The 19,337-nt window shown below is 42.6% G+C and overlaps 1 protein-coding gene across 10 annotated transcripts in view; it reads right to left on the minus strand.

Annotated features, from left to right (window-relative positions):
* The window catches only part of LOC137429041 (diacylglycerol kinase iota), a 687,154-nt gene that overhangs the window by 209,397 nt on the left and 458,420 nt on the right, over nt 1–19,337 (minus strand). For all 10 annotated transcript variants that reach the window (XR_013623429.1, XR_013623428.1, XR_013623427.1 and 7 more), the window contains 3 exons: nt 14,065–14,127; nt 12,913–12,986; nt 9,319–9,430 (listed from right to left, as the gene is read on the minus strand). Coding sequence is in view for 7 of the 10 variants with exons in the window: in XM_078777718.1 (XP_078633844.1) it covers nt 9,319–9,430; nt 12,913–12,986; nt 14,065–14,127 (249 nt within the window). In the remaining 3 variants the exon portion in view is untranslated. The remainder of the gene's footprint in view (nt 1–9,318; nt 9,431–12,912; nt 12,987–14,064; nt 14,128–19,337) is intronic.

Consider the following 19,337-nt stretch of genomic DNA (forward strand, 5'->3'; position numbering starts at 1 on the left):
CAAAAGGTGCCTGACATATTGCCCAGATGAGAAAGGAAATAAATAAGTACTTAATTAATCGATAATAATTAAATAACGAATCAATTAATTGATGAATCAAAAAACCAAACAATACCGTTTTTGTCAAAGCACTTGCTCACTATTGTGCCGAAATTTCAGCCTCCTAGCTCAAAAGAGGGCTGAGATATCGCCCGGATAAACAAACAAGAAAACAAGAAAACAAACAACCGGAGTGAAAACTGAGTACTCCCTTTCAGCACCGGTCATTGCCTGGCCACCTTCAGTGCTCGGCAATGACGATATGCAGCACCTGGAGATGGCATAGCCATACCCATAGGAAAGGAGCGGTGTACAACAAGAAAACAAGAAACCGGAGTGAAAACTGAGTACAGGCAGGCCTCGATTAACGTTGCAGTTACGTTCTTGAAAAGTGCGACTACCCAAACGACTTTAAGCAAATCCAATTTCCCCATAATAATTAATGTAAATAGGGGGTGGGGGGGGGGGGGGGGGTCAGGTTCCCGATACTTTTTTTTTTCACCAGACACAAGGCATTTGAAGTTTTAATAAGTTTACTACAATAAGTTAACTATGTACTGTACTCACCGATGATAATAATGAAGCTTGTTTGAGGAAGTGGAGTCACTGAGATGATGAAGAGGCAGAATTGTCCACCTCTCCCTCGGATTATGCCTTCAAATCTTTTTCTTGGGATATTATTCATTTCTATGCAAATCAACGCGTCTCTTGTAACGCTCGAACCAGCCTTGGGTTGCAATGAAATTTTCTTTTTGAGAAATTTCACCACCTTCACTCTTCAAATCGTCAAACAAACTCTTTGCTTTCGCTTGAATCACAAGGAAACTTATAGGAATATTTATCTGATTCTGGTCAGCAATCCAAACCGAAAGGGGCCTCTCCATGTTCTCCATCAAACTACTTCTGCTCCTACTAATCTTTGTCGCACTAATGGGTGTCACAGCTTGAGCCCTCACATGAATCTTATCTGCATTCTTGCAAATTGTACGGACTGTAGTCGGTGGAAGCCTAAGCCTCTCAGGCCAATGACCATGGCTTGGTCTCCTCCATCAAACCACCTTAATACATCGAGTTTTGTATTTAAGCTCATGCTTTTTCTGCTTTTCTTAGCACAACACTCACTTGCTGCATTCTTTGGACCCATCACACTAGTTACTTAGCGTAATAACAAAGTTTGTAGATGCCAACTTCACAACGTAAGAACGCTGCACAGCAAAGTACAGTAGCTACTGATCCCAACATTTTACGATGTGCGGCAAAGTAGGTTTCTCGACACTTTATGATGCGTGGCAAAGTAGGTTTCCCGACACTTTACGATGCGTGGCAAAGTAGGTTTCCTGACACTTTATGATGCATGGCAAAGTAGGTTTCTCGACACTTTACGATGTGTGGCAGAGTAGGTTTCCGACACTTTACGATGCGTGGCAAAGGAAGTTCCCGACACTTTACGGTGCAGTACTGTAATATGTATGGGTAGACGCCGTTATAACGAATAATAGCACGATGTTAAACAAAAACGTGCGCTAATTAAGCTGTGGCTTTCTAAGAAAATGACTTAGTACTGTGCGACGTTAAGAGGTGGTTGCCTGCACCCCTTTTCAGTGCATGTCATTGCAGGGCCCCCTTCGGTGCCCGGTAATGATGTCATGCAGCACCTGGAGATGGCACAGGAAAGGAGCGGTGCACAACAATAAACCAGATTGAAAACTGAGTACTTCCTTTCAGCACGCATCATTGCCGGGTCCCCTTCGGTGCCTGGCAATGATGTCATGCAGCACCTGGAGATGGCATAGGAAAGGAGTGGTGTACTACAAGAAAGAAACCGGAGTGAAAACTGAGTACTCCCTTTCAGCGCACGTCATTTCCGGGCCCTTTGGCATAGGAAAGTAGCGGTGTAAAATAATTACTCATAAAAATAATTAATGAAAAAATTAACACTTTGGGAAAAAATATCTCAAGCACATATTTACTTGAAATATAATTAATGGCTCATTGGAATTAATTTTAAGGTACAGTACCGCACAATTTAATCATCCAAAGGAGTTTATATAAATTATGATCCAACATCCAGCCAAAGACTTGGTTGATAGCTTGGTTGATAGCAAAGACTTGGTTTTTTTTTTTTTTTTTTTTTTTTTTTATCCAGCCAAAGACTTGGTTGAGATACAGTGAGGCAAAAAAAGTTGGATAACAATTGGAGTGCCAAATATAAAGCTATCAAACCAGATTGCATAAGAGTTCAATTGTTAACACTTGTTACAGCAGGTAACCATTCTCAATCATCAATTAAAAACTTTAAAATTATTTAAATAATATGTATAGATCCGTGGAGGAGCTCGTACATGCAAGACATCAAATATATCTATATGCAGAGATAATAAATTATACTTTCCTGAAAAAACCCAGCATCAAGAGGCAATAGAAAATCATAATGCAAAAATGCAATTATGCAAATTGAACATGGGGCCAGAACGGTACAACTGCAATATCAACAAAACTGTCTCATTGACAAGCAAGATTTGATTATTGAACTAGAACGACGCTTTTCGACATCACGACGTCGACTGATGGTTTGGTTGGGAGTTCCACGCTGTTTGACGAACATTGCCTTTTATGGTCAGGGTGGAAAACTCCGGTTTCCCTTGACATAATTAACCGAGGAGTTTAAGGTGGTGAGAGTGCGGGAGTTCATGATGTTGCGAGATTCAAGTGATTCAGTGGTAAAGAATGCTCTCCCAGAGGAGAAGGTAACTTGGAAGTGGAATGCAAGAGCAGAGGTGGTTGAGATGGAGGAGCGGTTGCAACAGGAGGAGGTCATGGGGATGGTACAGCACGGGAAGCATGGCGTTGGATGGATGAAGTATGAGCTATGGGAAAAGGCATGTGTGAAAGAGAGGAGGAAGATGGTTGAGAGGGAGGTGGGAAGAAAGGAGGAAGAGGGGAGATATGTGAAAGCAGTCAGACAGGCACAGCAAGGTGCTTGGACGTGGTGGGAAGGTTTGCCGGTGAGGACATTGTGGCAAGGGATTTGGAGGATGAAGCAAATATTGTTGAGTTTCCTGTTGCGGGCAACGTATGATGTGCTTCCATCAACAGTAAACTTGAGATTGTGGGGGTTGTTGCAGAAGGAGAGATGTTCTTTGTGTGGAGGTTTGCGACGGTACAGCATGCACTGAGTGCATGCTCAGTAGCATTGTCAGTAGGAAGATAAAGTCGCGGCACGATCAGGTGCTGGCGGTGGTAGTGCAACATGAGGTGCTGAGATCGAGAGAGAGAAGAGTGGAGAAGGAGACAGATGGAGGAGAGGTGTTTGTCAAAGAGGGCCAAGTGGTAAGAGGTGGAAAGAGGAGGAGGTGGAAAGCAAGAGGGCTGTCAGATGCTTGTGATTGGCAGGTGGTGTCAGACCTAAAGCCACAATTGGTATTCCCAGAGGAGATCTGTGTGACAAGGTTGCCGCCTGACAAAGTCATCTGGTCAGGTGCAACAAGACAGGTCATCTTAAGGGAATGGTCTGTACCTTGTGAAGAGAACATGGAGGAGGTGCACGAGAGGAAGAGAGGAAAGTGGAGTGAGCTGGAGGCAGAGTGTCGGGAGAAGGGTTGGCGAGTTTATTGTCAGCCATTTGAGGTGGGGTGAAGAGGGTATATTGGCAAATCCTTTTCTGCATTTCTTGCTTGGCTTGGAGTGTGTGGGACAGAAAGAAGGAGGATGTGTGACAGAGTGGCCAAGGTTGTCTTGAAAGGCTCACTTTGGATTGGGAGGAAGTTTATGGAGGCATGTCAAATGGTATAGGTTGAGGTTGTGGGTGGTGGTTCATTTCAGCCTAAAGGGGTAGTAACTGAGCGTGGAAGAGAAATGGAGATGTGTGAATGGTGTGTGTTGTGTGTGTGTGTGTGTGTGTGTGTGTGTGTGTGTGTGTGTGTGTGTTGCAGGAGTGGGTGTGGTTTTGCATGAATGTGTTTTTGCTTGAGTTGTGCATGTCGTAAGGGTAGGTGGTCGGTTTGTTAGGTGTGAGTGAGTGGGCGAGGGGCTGTGGATTCTGGGAGTGGAGGCGGTTTTGTTGTTGTAGTCTGTGTTCTCACTGGCTGCGGGTGGGGGTATGCACACATCCAGGTGTAGCTGCTGCATGTGGAGGTGTATGTGCCCCTGCTGGCCCACCTTAGCTGACCGTGACCGTATTGAGGTTGAAGGGCCGAAACGGGATGATGCTCAGGACCTAGACTGAGGACCCAGTCAGTGAGGCACACATGTAGCTAGGGGTGTTTTGAAATTAATTATACAAATTAATTCCACACTATGTATATACAGACTTGGCATTTAATATGGAATATTTTTTTTTTCTTGACTTGGGTTTACTTTCGTAACTCAGTATATCAATCTAGAGAGTTTCTTTTACACTTTGGTGATTTATTTGTTAAAAGAACCATGTCACTGATTGTCTGTTGCAGCAAGAAGTCAACAACAGGATTATATCACAGGTGGCGTGGCAAAATGTACGGACAGGTGCATTTGATGATTGGCTTCACAGTCGGGTATACAAGGGTTGTTGCGTTCTGTATTAGTGGAAAACAACTGCTGCACATCTCCAAAAGTTATTGCCGCTTCCTCTGGAGATGGTCCGTCAACTCGACAATGCTGTTTGTCATGGAGTGGTGGTTTTACGAAATTACGGCATGAAACAGCGTGCTATTGCTCGGCAGTATGGCATCACTCAAGGTCAGGTGTCAAAGATCCTGAAACGAAATGCTCAGAGGGGTGTCCCTACTCCAATACCGAGGCCAGGACGTCCCCGCAGAACCACAAGGAGGGATGATCGCCAGCTGCACCGGTTAGTCCGCAATGGCCGTACCAAGTCAGCTAATCGGCTTCGGGCTGAGTGGCAGCAACTGACAAATGTGCCTGTATCCAGAAGGCTAGTCAACCAACGACTGGTTCAAGCAGGCTATCGTGCCAGGCGTCCCCTGAGAAAGCCATGCCTGACCAGACAACACCGCCAGCGCCGATTGCAGTGGGCCAGAGAGCACCGTCAATGGCAGCCAGGACACTGGAATCACGTGATCTTCAGTGACGAGTCTAGATTTCTGGTCTATCGTCAAGATGGCCGCGTCCGAGTGTGCAGACAAGTGCATGAAGCCTACAACAAAGATTGCATAGTGCCAAGAGTCCAAGCTGGAGGTGGTGGGGTGACCGTTTGGGCTGCTTTTCATGCAGGGGGTAAAACTGATCTGGTTGTTCTGAATGGAAACCTGAACCAGTTCAAGTACAGGGCCATTCTGGAAGAAACATTGCTTCCATTTGCTCGTGCAGCCTTTCGAGGAAACTTTGTCTTCCAAGATGACAATGCACGGCCTCATCGTGCTCGCATGATCCAACACTTTCTTGCTGACCGTGGTGTAGAGCATATGGAGTGGCCTGCCATATCCCCGGATATGAATCCGATAGAGAACTTGTGGGCAGAATTAATGCATTAAATCGACCACTTGGACCAGCATCCGACATCTGTGCGTGAATTGCAGCAGGCTATTGTCACTGTATGGCAAGCAATTCCTGTCCAAACCTTGGCAAATCTCGTGAACAGCATGCCTCAACGTGTACGTGCTCTCCTGAATGCTCGTGGGGGTTACACGAAGTACTGAACTGTAATTTTACTGTCCGTAATCCCAGTCATAATTTAACTTTTGTTTTTGTTAAAAAAAAATTTGGCTAATGTGCAAAATAAAGAGATACTTCTGGAAAACGTACAGAAGTTTAACACAGTACTGTCCATGAATTGAGTTCGATATCAGTTCACATCACTTTCAAGGATCAATTTATTTGTTTCGAAATGTCAAATGTGGTTTTTGTTTCTTTTAAAGGTCACATTAAAAAAATCTAGAATAATTTCAATATAATTCCAATGAACTTTTGGTTCTAAGACATCTTGAAAAGTAAGTTCACCCCCACAAAAAAAAAATTCCATATTAAATGCCAAGTCTGTATATATATGTATGTATATATATATATATATATATATATATATATATATATATATATATATATATATATATATATATATATATATATATATATATATAATTATATATATATACACTGTCACGTGAAAAAGTAAGTACACCCCATGTAAAGTTTTGACTTTTTCAACATATTTCAACATAGAGCTATTTGATCTTCATTTCAACAATATTGATAGATAAAGGTGATATAACATAACAAATATCATGAAACATTTACATTTTGTAGTCCATTGTATAATTTAAATAAACATAAATGCAAATTTCGCATGTGGAAAAAGTAAGTACCGACCAACCGACCTGTGTTCAAAAAGTATCCGACCTTTATTTTTCGTGCGTAAAAAAAAAGAAGCTAGGGAGGCGTTGATTGGTGCACATATGTAGGTGATCCTATTGCACACGCGTGAATTTTTTCCCACCTGCAGAAGCTGTCATTCGACGGCAGACCGCCAATCAGTGAGGACATGTAAGTGAGCGCCGTCGGATTTTCGTTTTTGACAAAATGACGGAAAAACTTGAACAACGCTACTGCATCAAATTTTGTGTAAAGCTTGGCGATTCCCAAGTGGAAACAATCCGCAAGATTCAACACCGTTCATTCCATTATGAAGGAGGATTTGGGCTTCAGGAGAATCTCAGCGAAGTTCGTACCAAAGCTGCTAACGATTGAGCAGAAGCAACTCCGTTTGGAGATCACACAGGACATGCTGGAGACTGTGAACAGCGATCCCAGCTTCCTCAACACAGTGATCACTGGCGGTGAGTCCTGGGTTTATGGGTACGACCCAGAAACCAAGTTGCAGTCATCACAATGGAAGCATCCAACATCCCCGAGGCCAAAAAACACAAAATTTGATGCAGTAGCGTTGTTCAAGTTTTTCCGTCATTTTGTCAAAAACGAAAATCCGACGGCGCTCACTTACATGTCCTCACTCATCGGCGGTCTGCTGTCGAATGACAGCTTCTGCAGGTGGGAAAAAATTCACGCGTGTGCAGTAGGATCGCCTACATACGTGCACCAATCAACGCCTCCCTAGCTTCTTTTTTTTTACGCACGAAAAATAAAGGTCGGATACTTTTTGAACACACTACGTATATATATATATATACACATCAAGGCTCCAGACTGTTAGTAAATTACTGGAATATTTCCTTTTCCAAAAGTAGGCGTTAAACCTCATCAGTGCAATGTGCATGTGCAACCTCACCCTTTTCCTTTTGCTATAATTAAAACTACAACATGGTGGAGTAAGAAACACCAACAAAAGCAGTATTCTGTGTTCTTTGATGTGAAGACAAATCCGTTCATACATTAAGGGAGATTTCAAATATTTTTTTCTTTTTTTAACCACATCAGGTTACATCCTACATAAAGATTGCACTTTATTATCTTTTGGGGATATACATTATTCCTGTCTCCTCTCTTTCCAAGGGAACACGGATGGTATCTCTACTCTGGAGAATATTCTCGTGCCTGGCCAGTATTCAATCAGGAAGGACGTAGATTCATGTTAAAATAAGTGGTTGGGTGGGGAAATTTTTAATTGTTGTGATGATTTTGAATTCTGCAACTTAGATATCACTGTGATCATTTATGAAATACCTTTTGAATTTTTTTGATTGAAATATTTGAAAAAAAAATTGAGGCACTGATATATTTTGCATCTTTTGTGGAAGCAAGCTCTCACCATGGAGGATGAAAAATTTTTTTTACTGGGACATTACAGTGTGCATTATGCATAATGGTGTGTGCGCGTGATACTCAGCAAATGCATGCCACAAAGGACACCAGGTGCTTTTGTACTGCAGGAACATTGATTACTGTGAGTCAACAATTTGACTGCAGGACTAAAAATGGCTATTCTGTGCAAGTGATCATTTTGGATTCCGAGCACATGTGCTAGTCAGAAATAAAATGTCTCAAGCCTTGTCTGTGCTCTATAAAGCGTAGCCTGTAACATACTATACATATAGACTTTTTGTGCCATAGGAAATGCAACAATAGATTATCTTATTTTGAATGGAGCAAGAGACTGTGGGATAGCATTATTAGCTGAAGGCATGGCTATGCTGCTGATTGCCACGACCTCTGTAGGTCAGGGCAGGAATTTGTAATCTAGCCAGGATGATGGTGATAGCTCACCTACTCTTCACTAAGGACACCATGGAATCTTTAACGTCCACGGTCCACCATCTAGTAATGGCACATGGGATTCCCAGTCTAATGACCATCTGAGGGACAGCACACACATTGATGAATCATCCTGCCTGTGGAACACTAGGTTGGCAGTTTATAGCTGGGTGGACATTCAAACCCAGGCTAGACAGCTTAGAGGCAAGTGTGCATACCTCTAGAGTCTAGAGTCTAGGCAATCCTGCCAGCCCAAAAGATGATGAAATAATCACATAAGCAACAATAAAGAGCAATCAGAGATTGCAAACTCTCGCCAGGATGTATTTTCAATGGTTTTTAAGGCTTTTGTGTTAAAACAAATATGTTTTGGTACAGGTGACGTCTGTGACGAACCACGTGGCAGATGACGTCATCATTAATTTTTCTCCACTAATTTCTTCCGAGATTATGCTCAAGAAATTTCATCTTAATCGGATGAAGTTTTGTACTTGTCAAATTATGACTTCATAATAGAGGCACCTATGACATAATCATTAACATATTTTATTCCACATGGAGAGTTCTTTACAATGAGCCATGTCTCAATTTTTTCTATGCAGCGCTTTCAGAGATATAGAGGCGCAAATGTTTTCGGTTTTTCAAATATGGCGGCCGAACCACGTGACTGATTACGTCATCATTAATTATTTTTTCTCAACCAATTTATGCCGACATGACGCTCAATAAATTTCATCTTGATAGGATGAAGTTTTGTACTTGTCGAATTATGACATCATAATGGAGGCACCTATGACATAATCATTAACATATTTTATTCCCCATGGAGAGTTCTTTACAATGAGCCATGTCTCAATTTTTTCTATGCAGCGCTTTCAGAGACATAGAGGCGCAAAGTTTTTCGGTTTTTCCAAAATGGCGGCCGAACCACGTGACCTATGACGTCATAATTATCATTAAATAATTATACAGGTGGAGTTGCACCTATGGTGAAAATTTCCTGTCAATTGGACCAACAGTTGCAGAGAAAATCATATTTATTCTGTGCAGACAAACAGACAAACAAACGGACTCAAATGCAATACCCTCTCCTCAGGCGAGGGTAATTATTGCACACAAATGGTGATTGTGACTCACCAATGAAGTCATGGTGAAGCCAATAACTTCAATGTAGCCATCGTCATGACGCTGAGGCTCAAAGTCATGGTGCTCTCCTGGATTTCCCCAAGGCATCGTTCCTGCGCAGTACCTGGATGCAGTAACAACTAGATCATCAAGAAACTTAACTGGTTATTGACAAACGCTTTTTCTGAAATGGGAAATGGTTGAACTTTCATGCAATGTATCAAAATTCCTTTCTGTCGCTGTTAAGGGTTTTAAAAAGATAAATAAATGCTCTAAAAAAAGGCAATATAAACTTACCCACAGGAGATCATATATGAGCCATAATGCTTTTGGTATAACTAAATCCCACCACACCCGACTACTACAGGAAGTTGGAACTTGCTAATTATAGCTTGCTAATTGCCACATTTTATCTTTATAGTTTATGCAACAGCTTGCTAATTATCCAGATAACCCAGAACATGGAATCTGGTCAGGGTGCTTTTGATCCAGTATAAAATTCCATCATGTTTCCAACAGATACCATGGGATTACTAACACCCACAACCTTAATGCAAACAGTACAGTTGGCCTCACATTCCCCTTTGAAAGAAAGAATGCTTTGCAACATTGACTTCTGCTGGCAATGCCTCAGGATGGCCAGGACCAGATTACCCTTTAATGGGCCTGGCGCTATACAAATGTGTGTGTGTGTGTGTGTGTGTGTGTGTGTGTGTGTGTGTGTGTGTGTGTATGTATGTATGTATGTATGTGTGTGTATATATATATATATATAACTGTCCCCTAACCTCTAAATTTTCAATGACATTTTCCATAATTAATTTTAACACTTTTATTTTTCTAATATAACATCATGAAAACCAATGTCTGAAAATAATGAGTTTGTTCCACTGGTCCAACCCTTGGTCCGTTAAAGTGCAATGATTTGTTATATTGGTAATGAAATCGAAAAACATATTGTTTGGAATAATGTAAAAAGGTTTGAAACTTTAGTGCACTTATTTATCTTGATATTTTGGGGCCTTGTGTCATTCAATGCACTTTTATTTGAATAGACAAAGCAACAAAGGAGTACAGGAAACAAAGGAGTACAGGAAACAAAGGAGTACAGGAAACAAAGGAGTACAGGAAACAAAGGAGTAGGGTAAACAAAGGAGTACAGTAAACAAAGGAGTACAGGAAACAAAGGAGTACAGGAAACAAAGGAGGACAGGAAACAAAGGAGTACGGGAGACAAAGGAGTACAGGAGACAAATGAGTACAGGAAACAAAGGAGTACAGCAAACAAAGGAGTACAGTAAATAAAGGAGTACAGTAACTAAAAGGAGTACAGGAAACAAAGGAGTATAGGAAACAATGGAGTACAGGAAACAACGGACTACAGTAAACAAAGGAGTATAGTAAACAAAGGAGTACAGTAAACAAAGGAGTACAGTAAACAAAGGAGTCCAGGAAACAAAGGGGTACAGGAAACAAAGGAGTACAGTAAACAAAGGAGTACAGTAAACAAAGGAGTACAGGAAACAAAGGAGTACAGTAAACAAAGGAGTACAGGAAACAAAGGAGTACAGTAAACAAAGGAGTACAGGCAACAAAGGAGTACAGGAAACAAAGGAGTACAGTAAACAAAGGAGTACAGTAAACAAAGGAGTACAGGAAACACAGGAGTACAGTAAACAAAGGAGTACAGGAAACAAAGGAGTACAGTACACAAAGGAGTACAGGAAACAGAGGGGTACAGGAAACAAAGGAGTACAGTAAACAAAGGAGTACAGGAAACACAGGAGTACAGTAAACAAAGGAGTACAGGAAACAAAGGAGTACAGTACACAAAGGAGTACAGGAAACAAAGGGGTACAGGAAACAAAGGAGTACAGGAAACAAAGGAGTACAGGAAACAAAGGAGTACAGGAAACAAAGGAGTACAGTAAACAAAGGAGTACAGGAAACAAAGGAGTACAGGAAACAAAGGCGTACAGGAAACAAAGGAGTACAGGAAACAAAGGAGCACAGGAAACAAAGGAGTACAGTAAACAAAGGAGTACAGGAAACAAAGGAGTACAGTAAACAAAGGAGTACAGGAAACAAAGGAGTACAGTAAACAAAGGAGTACAGGAAACGAAGGAGTACAGGAAACAAAGGAGTACAGGAAACAAAGGAGTACAGTAAACAAAGGAGTACAGGAAACAAAGGAGTACAGGGAACAAAGGAGTACAGGAAACAAAGGAGTACAGGAAACAATGGAGTACAGTAAACAAAGGAGTACAGGAAACAAAGGAGTACAGGAAACAATGGAGTACAGGAAACAAAGGAGTACAGGAAACAAATGAGTACAGGAAACAATGGAGTACAGTAAACAAATGAGTACAGGAAACAAAGGAGTACAGGAAACAAAGGAGTACAGGAAACAAAGGAGTACAGGAAACAAAGGAGTACAGGAAACAATGGAGTACAGTAAACAAAGGAGTACAGTAAACAAAGGAGTACAGTAAACAAAGGAGTACAGTAAACAAAGGAGTACAGGGAACAAAGGAGTACAGGGAACAAAGGAGTACAGGAAACAAAGGAGTACAGGAAACAATGGAGTACAGTAAACAAAGGAGTACAGGAAACAAAGGAGTACAGGAAACAATGGAGTACAGTAAACAAAGGAGTACAGGAAACAAAGGAGTACAGGAAACAATGGAGTACAGTAAACAAAGGAGTACAGGAAACAAAGGAGTACAGGAAACAATGGAGTACAGTAAACAAAGGAGTACAGGAAACAAAGGAGTACAGGAAACAAAGGAGTACAGTAAACAAAAAAAGCCACCTTTAGAGGCCATTTTCCCCCACAAGCGGGGGTTGGCCTTTTTCGGGGACCGTGGTTGTTGTTGTTTTTTGGTCCCCTTTTTTCGAAGCAATGTTTTACGGCCAGATGCCCTTCTTGCCGCCAACCCGTTTTGTCGCCTTTTACGACAAGCAGGGAATTACCAGTGAACTGGTACTCAATTTGCTGACAGGAAACAAAGGAGTACAGGAAACAAAGGAGTACAGGAAACAAAGGAGTACAGGAAACAAAGGAGTACAGGAAACCCAGTATGCATTTTAATCTGAGGCTCAAAAGACAAAAGAGATTGACAATTCACAATAAAACAATTAAATTCGACAAAATATTCAAACTGTGAATTAAACATAAGCATTGTATGTTTTCAAAGACATACGCCTTACATGCTTACAGAGAAGTCCAGCATTGATGAAAGTGCCACTGGTTATAAAAGGTTTTTGAAATCTCTTTTTATGCCGTGATCATTCAAAAGATGTTTACAGCGATTGATGTGAAGTCAAATAATTTATTTTACCCCGTGCGATATAATGTTATTGCGATGGAGGTGGTTTCACAGCAGAGATCATGACACTCCTACACAAAGAAGCCTGTGCATGCTGGGCCTCTGTCCATATTATAGTAACGATGGGGACCGAGCACTCTCCATGCATCACAAATTTACAATACGTTGGAGAGAACGGCCGTGTGGGAAAGTTCTTTCCGATAAAGGCTCGCCGTGAGGCGGCGCGTAAACATGCAAAGCAACCGGAACCTCCGCCTGGCAGCTCATAAATCTTTACCTTGGAATGTTCAAAAATACAATGCACAGGAATTTCGACTCCTGGATTTTGGCAGTTAAATCGACCCCATCACACTGAAAAAGAAAACAAAGTTTCAGTTCCTTGCAAAGTTAAACATCTATAGAAATTGCTGAAATGAATGAGTTCTACGCTTTAATCAGCCATCAATTCAAAAGAATAATCAGCTGTATAATAATCCAGGCAAAATATGCAAATAAAAGTGTTGCTCATCAAACATGCACCCACCCAATTGTTTACAGCAGTGTGTGTGTGTGTGTGTATGTATGTGTGTGTGTGTGTGTGTGTGAATGTGTGTGTGTGTGTGTGTGTGTGTGTGTGTGTATGTGTGTTGGGTGTGTGTGTTGGGTGTGTGTGGGTGTGTGTATGTGTGTTGGGTGTGGATGTGTATATGTGTGTTGTGTGTGTGTGTGTGTGTGTGTGTGTGTGTATGTGTTGTGTGTGTGTGTCTGTGTGTGTGTGTGTGTGTATATATATGTGTTGTGTATGTGTTGGGTGTGTGTGTGTGTGTGTGTGTGTGTGTATGTGTTGGGTGTGTGTGTGTGTGTGTGTGTGTGTGTGTGTGTGTGTGTATGTGTTGGGTGTGTGTGTGTGTCTGTGTATATGTTTATGCGTGTGCATGTGTGTTGGGTGTGTGTGTGTGTGCATGTGTGTGTGTGTATGTATGTGTGTTGGGTGTGTGTGTGGGTGTGTGTATTTGTGTTGGGTGTGTGGGTGTGTGTGTGTATGTGTGTTGTGTGTGTGTGTGTGAATGTGTGTGTGTGTGTGTATGTGTGTTGTGTGTGTGTGTGTGAATGTGTGTGTGTGTGTGTGTGTGTGTGTGTGTGTGTGTGTGTGTGTGTGTGTGTGTGAATGTGTGTGTGTGTATGTGTGTTGTGTGTGTGTGTGAATGTGTGTGTGAATGTGTGTGTGTGTGTGTGTGTGTGTGTGTGTGTGTGTGTGTGTGTGTGTGTGTGTGTGTGAATGTGTGTGTGTGTGCGTGTGCGTGTGTGTGTGTATAATTGTTCCCTGCTGAAAGTGTGTTCCCATTTTCTCTCTGAGTCCTGTGAACAAAACAAAGCATTTGTGTCACCTACCCCCACCCTCTCCCACACCACTCCTCAGATCCAACATTATCCGCCGCTTCCCACCTACCACCACTTTGACATGCTTCGCCAAATCTTTAGAACTCCTCTGCAGGAAATCTGAGAAGGCAGCCTGCCATACAAGAATGATTGGAAAAAGAGTAAGAGTAAATAATATCACAGGTAAATTACTCGCAGACTACAAAGGAGATGTAGAAAGAGATCTCCAAAAGACTCGTCTCATAGATCATTACCCAAAAGAAGAGGTGTGTAATAGACAAGATGTCCATAAACTTACATATGCACGACCTTTTGACAATCATGTTTTATTCAAAAGACAAAATGGTGGAAACAAGACTAAATGCAAATTTAGACCACAGCAAGTTTGAGAATAAAGTTATTTATTCAATAATTACTTTGCTTATTCAACAATAAGCAATTCAAAAAATACTTTGGTAGAGAGCTACGTGCATAACATGTGAAAAATTGATAAAAGCAAATGTTAAGATATATACAGACAAAGACAGACCAAATAATGATAGAAAATGGGGAGAGGGTGACATAAAAGAAGACCAAAGAAGACAAGGCTTTAACAATGGAAAGCCTCATCGAGGTATAAGGATGACAGTAATTACATAACAGAACATCTGAGAATGAACGATCTATTTTAAAGTAGAACATTGCAGGCAGAAAAACTCACTCACAAAACACAAGGGTGAATGCACACACACACACACACACACACACACACACACACACTCACACACCCAACACACACCCACACACACCCAACACACATACACACACACACACGTTTATCTGTCCACCTATTATTTTAAAATCCCTATTTCCTCCAATATGGATGCATTTAAAACCATCCATCCCAAGTCTGTTTCTCAACTGCAGCACTTTCGACTGTCACCATGCCAGCTGACTGGATGTTAGAACAACAACATCCAGTTATGGCATTTCAGCAACTGTTTTCTAAGATATATATATACATATATGACTCCATGGTAAGATCTCCAACCTTTAATTGAACAAACAATGACTCAACGTTTCGATTAACAACATGTGACAAAGCCACACGCCTCCGTTAATCTTCCTCAAGAGTGATAAAATCATCTCAACATCCCCTTATATGCAAAGTGGGCGGGGTATATGCAAAGTGGGGTGGGCAAAGCTGGACAGCCAATGAAACCGTATCACACCGCTCTCGTGAACGGAGACGTTATTGACCAAATTCAAAAATCAACCGCATATTAACGGTTCAAAATAATCCTGTAAGCAATGCTGGATTATAACTCGTGTTTAGAAAACAATCATTACATTTATTTAAAAGTTAAACTTGTAAACAATTAAATTGTAAATTAAATAAAAACTGTAAATATATTAAAGCAAAAATTTTTTTAAGATAAAATAAAATTGCCATAATATCAAGATCATCACATGTGGCCCTATGCGGTAAAGGGGAATGCAGGTAGGAGGGGGATTATAGGGGGGGATAAAATGGGGAGGGGGAACCAGAGGGGGGGGTGGAAGCGGATGGGGGGTTTGGGAGAAGGGTGGTTTGGAGGGAGGGGGGGAGGGGGAAGAGGCAAATTGTCCGAATAAAAACCTTGTGTGACATATTATGTGGACTCGTTGTTCAAAGTACGGAATGCCTGCTTCGTTTACACAAGAGTGGGTCAAAAGCTACCGGTAAGTCAACGACCTCTTGTGTGATCGAGGTAACAGTTTCTTCTGTGTGCCAAGCCTCCAAAACACGTCTTCTGTTTCTGTTGGGTGTGGAACCCAAAATATTAACCCTATCCCATAAAGGTGTGTGGCCTTCCTTAAGGCCGTGTTTGGCAATAGCAGATCTGCTAGGATAATTACATTCAAATGCTTTTTGGTGTTCAGCAATACGTTGACCTAAGGTCCTCCCGGTTTCACCCACATACTCAGCTCCACAACCACAAGGCACTACGTATACCACCCCTGACCTATCCTTCCTCGGAAGCTTGTCCTTGACCCTCATAAGGGCTTGGCGAAGGGTGAAAACCGGTGTGAAACTCACCCTCACTCCTGCCGATTTCAAAATTCTGCCGACCCTCTGTGAAACCCCCGGTACAAAAGGGAGAACACACAAACCCTTTGGTTGTTCTCTCGGTCTCAGCCTGTTGTGTGGGGAAGCCCTTATCGTTTTCCTGTTGGGTAGCAAGCTGTCAGGATAGCCATTTGCCCTTAACACATTTTGAAGATGGTCCACCTCACTCATCTTGTCTTCAAAGGTAGATGGTAAATCACGTGCTCTTTTTGAGAGGGTGTGCACCACCGATCTTTTGTGTTCCATTGGATGGCAAGACTTGAAATCAAGGTAGCGATCAGTGTGTGTAGGTTTTCTGTACACTGTTACCTTTAAGGCTCCTTTGGGATCCCTTGCTACGAGTGTATCCAGGAAGGGAAGGGCTCCATTTTTCTCCTCTTCAATGGTGAAATTAATGGAGGAAAAAGTTTTATTTATGGTCTCATGGATGATGCCCACCTCATCAGAATGACAGATGACAAATGTGTCATCCACGTACTGGAACCAAACACGTGGTTGCACTAACAGGGCTGGAATGGTGCGTTCCTCCAAATCCTCCATCACCATGTTGGCAATCACAGCCGATACCGGGGAACCCATGGCGGTGCCATAAACCTGCTTGTAATATACCTCATTAAATACAAAGTAGGTGGAAGAGAGGCAGGTAGAAAGCATGTCACAGACGTCCATCGGGCTTAAAGCTCCCGCAGTCTCTTTCCATCGATCATCCTCCATCAAACGCCGGTCTGCCACCTCAATCGCCAGGGCTATGGGCACGTTGGTAAATAAAGACACAACATCAAACGAAACCATGGTCTCGTGTGCCTCGATGGTGAGCTGCTTCACTCTTTCAGCAAATGCTGTGCTATTGTGTACGGTTCGCTCTGTCGTCCCCACCAAATGCTTCAAAATGTTTGCCAAAAACTTGGATAGCGCATATGATGGACCATTAATACAGGAAACGATTAACCGTAGCGGAAATCCCTCTTTGTGCACTTTCGGTAGCCCGTATGCCCTGGGAGCCACGCCCTTACTGCTGTACAGACGTTTGTATGCCGCAGCTGATAATCTCCCAGTCGCTTTTAATCTGGCAAGCATTGGGTTTAACCTTCGTTCCTCCTTCTTCGTTGGATCTGCGGTTAAGCGTTCATAAGTACTTTGGTCAGCCAACATATCCTGCATTTTGTTCGTGTATACAAGACGATCCATGAGCACCGTTGCCCGTCCTTTGTCCGCTGGTAAGAACACCACATCGTCCATGTTGCATAACTCTCGTAAAGCTTGTTGTTCTTTCGGGTCCAAATTGAAATTGTTGCGTGAAAATTGCGGAGGGCGAAGTAAAACAGCAGCCACACGTGATCTGATTTCGTTCTTGGTGGTGTTATCAAGATTCATCATCGCAGATTCCACCCGTGATACAATGGTGTCTTTCGGAACAAATCGGGGAGTGCTGGCAAAATTAAGGCCCTTCTGCAATAAGCTGGTTTGTGCCTCCGAGAGCTGCGTACTCGACCGGTTAACCACCCACCGGTTCCGAAGAATGTTCACGTCAACGACGGGAGTCATGCGATGTGTGGTTTCATCAACCAATGCTGTGAACTTTCGTTGATGTCGTTTCCCCACCGATGTCCTAGTGTGCTCCGCGAAAGTGTGAGCTCTCCGTTGTACTCAATCCCATAACTCGACAGGTAGTCTTGGTGCAATAGTACGAGCCAACCGTTGCACCTGGTCATACCGTTTAGCGAGGCGATGGTGGCAGTTTGAAATGCGCAAACGAGGAAACCTCCGTCCTGTTGCCTGCATGATCTGCTTAGCTTTCAAACCCGGCATGGGAGGTCTGAAACGAAGAGGCTTCGGAAGAATGTTCTGTTCCAAACAGAGATGGTTAAACCGAAGATGTGCCTTCGTTACTTCGGTCCGCTCCACAAGGCTGGTGTAATGACGGCATCTCTTGGCAATGTCCTGCCCATGGATTTCGCCAATAATTATAAGCAAAGATTTGCGGTTGGGAGTATATCCAAATGACTCCATGGTAAGATCTCCAACCTTTAATTGAACAAACAATGACTCAACGTTTCGATTAACAACATGTGAAGCCACACGCCTCCGTTAATCTTCCTCAAGAGTGATAAAATCATCTCAACATCCCCTTATATGCAACTTATACTGAAAGAGTGAAGCAGCTCACCATCGAAGCACACGAGACCATGGTTTCGTTTGATGTTGTGTCTTTATTTACCAACGTGCCCATAGCCCTGGCGATTGAGGTGGCAAACCGGCGTTTGATGGAAGATGATCGATGAAAAGAGACTGCGGGAGCTTTAAGCCCGATGGACGTCTGTGACATGCTTTCTACCTGCCTCTCTTCCACCTACTTTGTATTTAATGAGGTATATTACAAGCAGGTTTATGGCACCGCCATGGGTTCCCCGGTATCGGCTGTGATTGCCAACATGGTGATGGAGGATTTGGAGGAACGCACCATTCCAGCCCTGTTAGTGCAACCACGTGTTTGGTTCCAGTATGTGGATGACACATTTGTCATCTGTCACTCTGATGAGGTGGGCATCATACATGAGACCATAAATAAAACTTTTTCCTCCATTAATTTCACCATTGAAGAGGAGCAAAATGGAGCCCTTCCCTTCCTGGATACACTCGTAGCAAGGGATCCCAAAGAAGCCTTAAAGGTAACGGTGTACAGAAAACCAACACACACTGATCGCAACCTTGATTTCAATTATTGCCATCCAATGGAACACAAAAGATCGGTGGTGCACACCCTCTCAAAAAGAGCACGTGATTTACCATCTACCTTTGAAGACAAGATGAGTGAGGTGGACCATCTTCAAAATGTGTTAAGGGCAAATGGTTATCCTGACAGCTTGCTACCCAACAGGAAAACGATAAGGGCTTCCCCACACAACAGGCTGAGACCGAGAGCACAACCAAAGGGTTTGTGTGTTCTGCCTTTTGTACCGGGGGTTTCACAGAGGGTCGGCAGAATTTTGAAATCGGCAGGAGTGAGGGTTAGTTTCACACCGGTTTTCACCCTTCGCCAAGCCCTGATGAAGGTCAAGGACAAGCTTCCGAGGAAGGACAGGTCAGGAGTGGTATACGTAGTGCCCTGTGGTTGTGGAGCTGAGTATGTGGGTGAAACCGGGAGGACCTTAGGTCAACGTATTGCTGAACACCAAAAAGCATTTGAATGTAATTATCCCAGCAGATCTGCTATTGCCAAACATGGCCTTAAGGAAGGCCACACACCTTTATGG

This window comes from Myxine glutinosa, chromosome 1 (genome assembly GCF_964187855.1).
Source record: "Myxine glutinosa chromosome 1, kmMyxGlut1.1, whole genome shotgun sequence".
Taxonomy (NCBI): Eukaryota; Metazoa; Chordata; class Myxini; order Myxiniformes; family Myxinidae; genus Myxine; species Myxine glutinosa.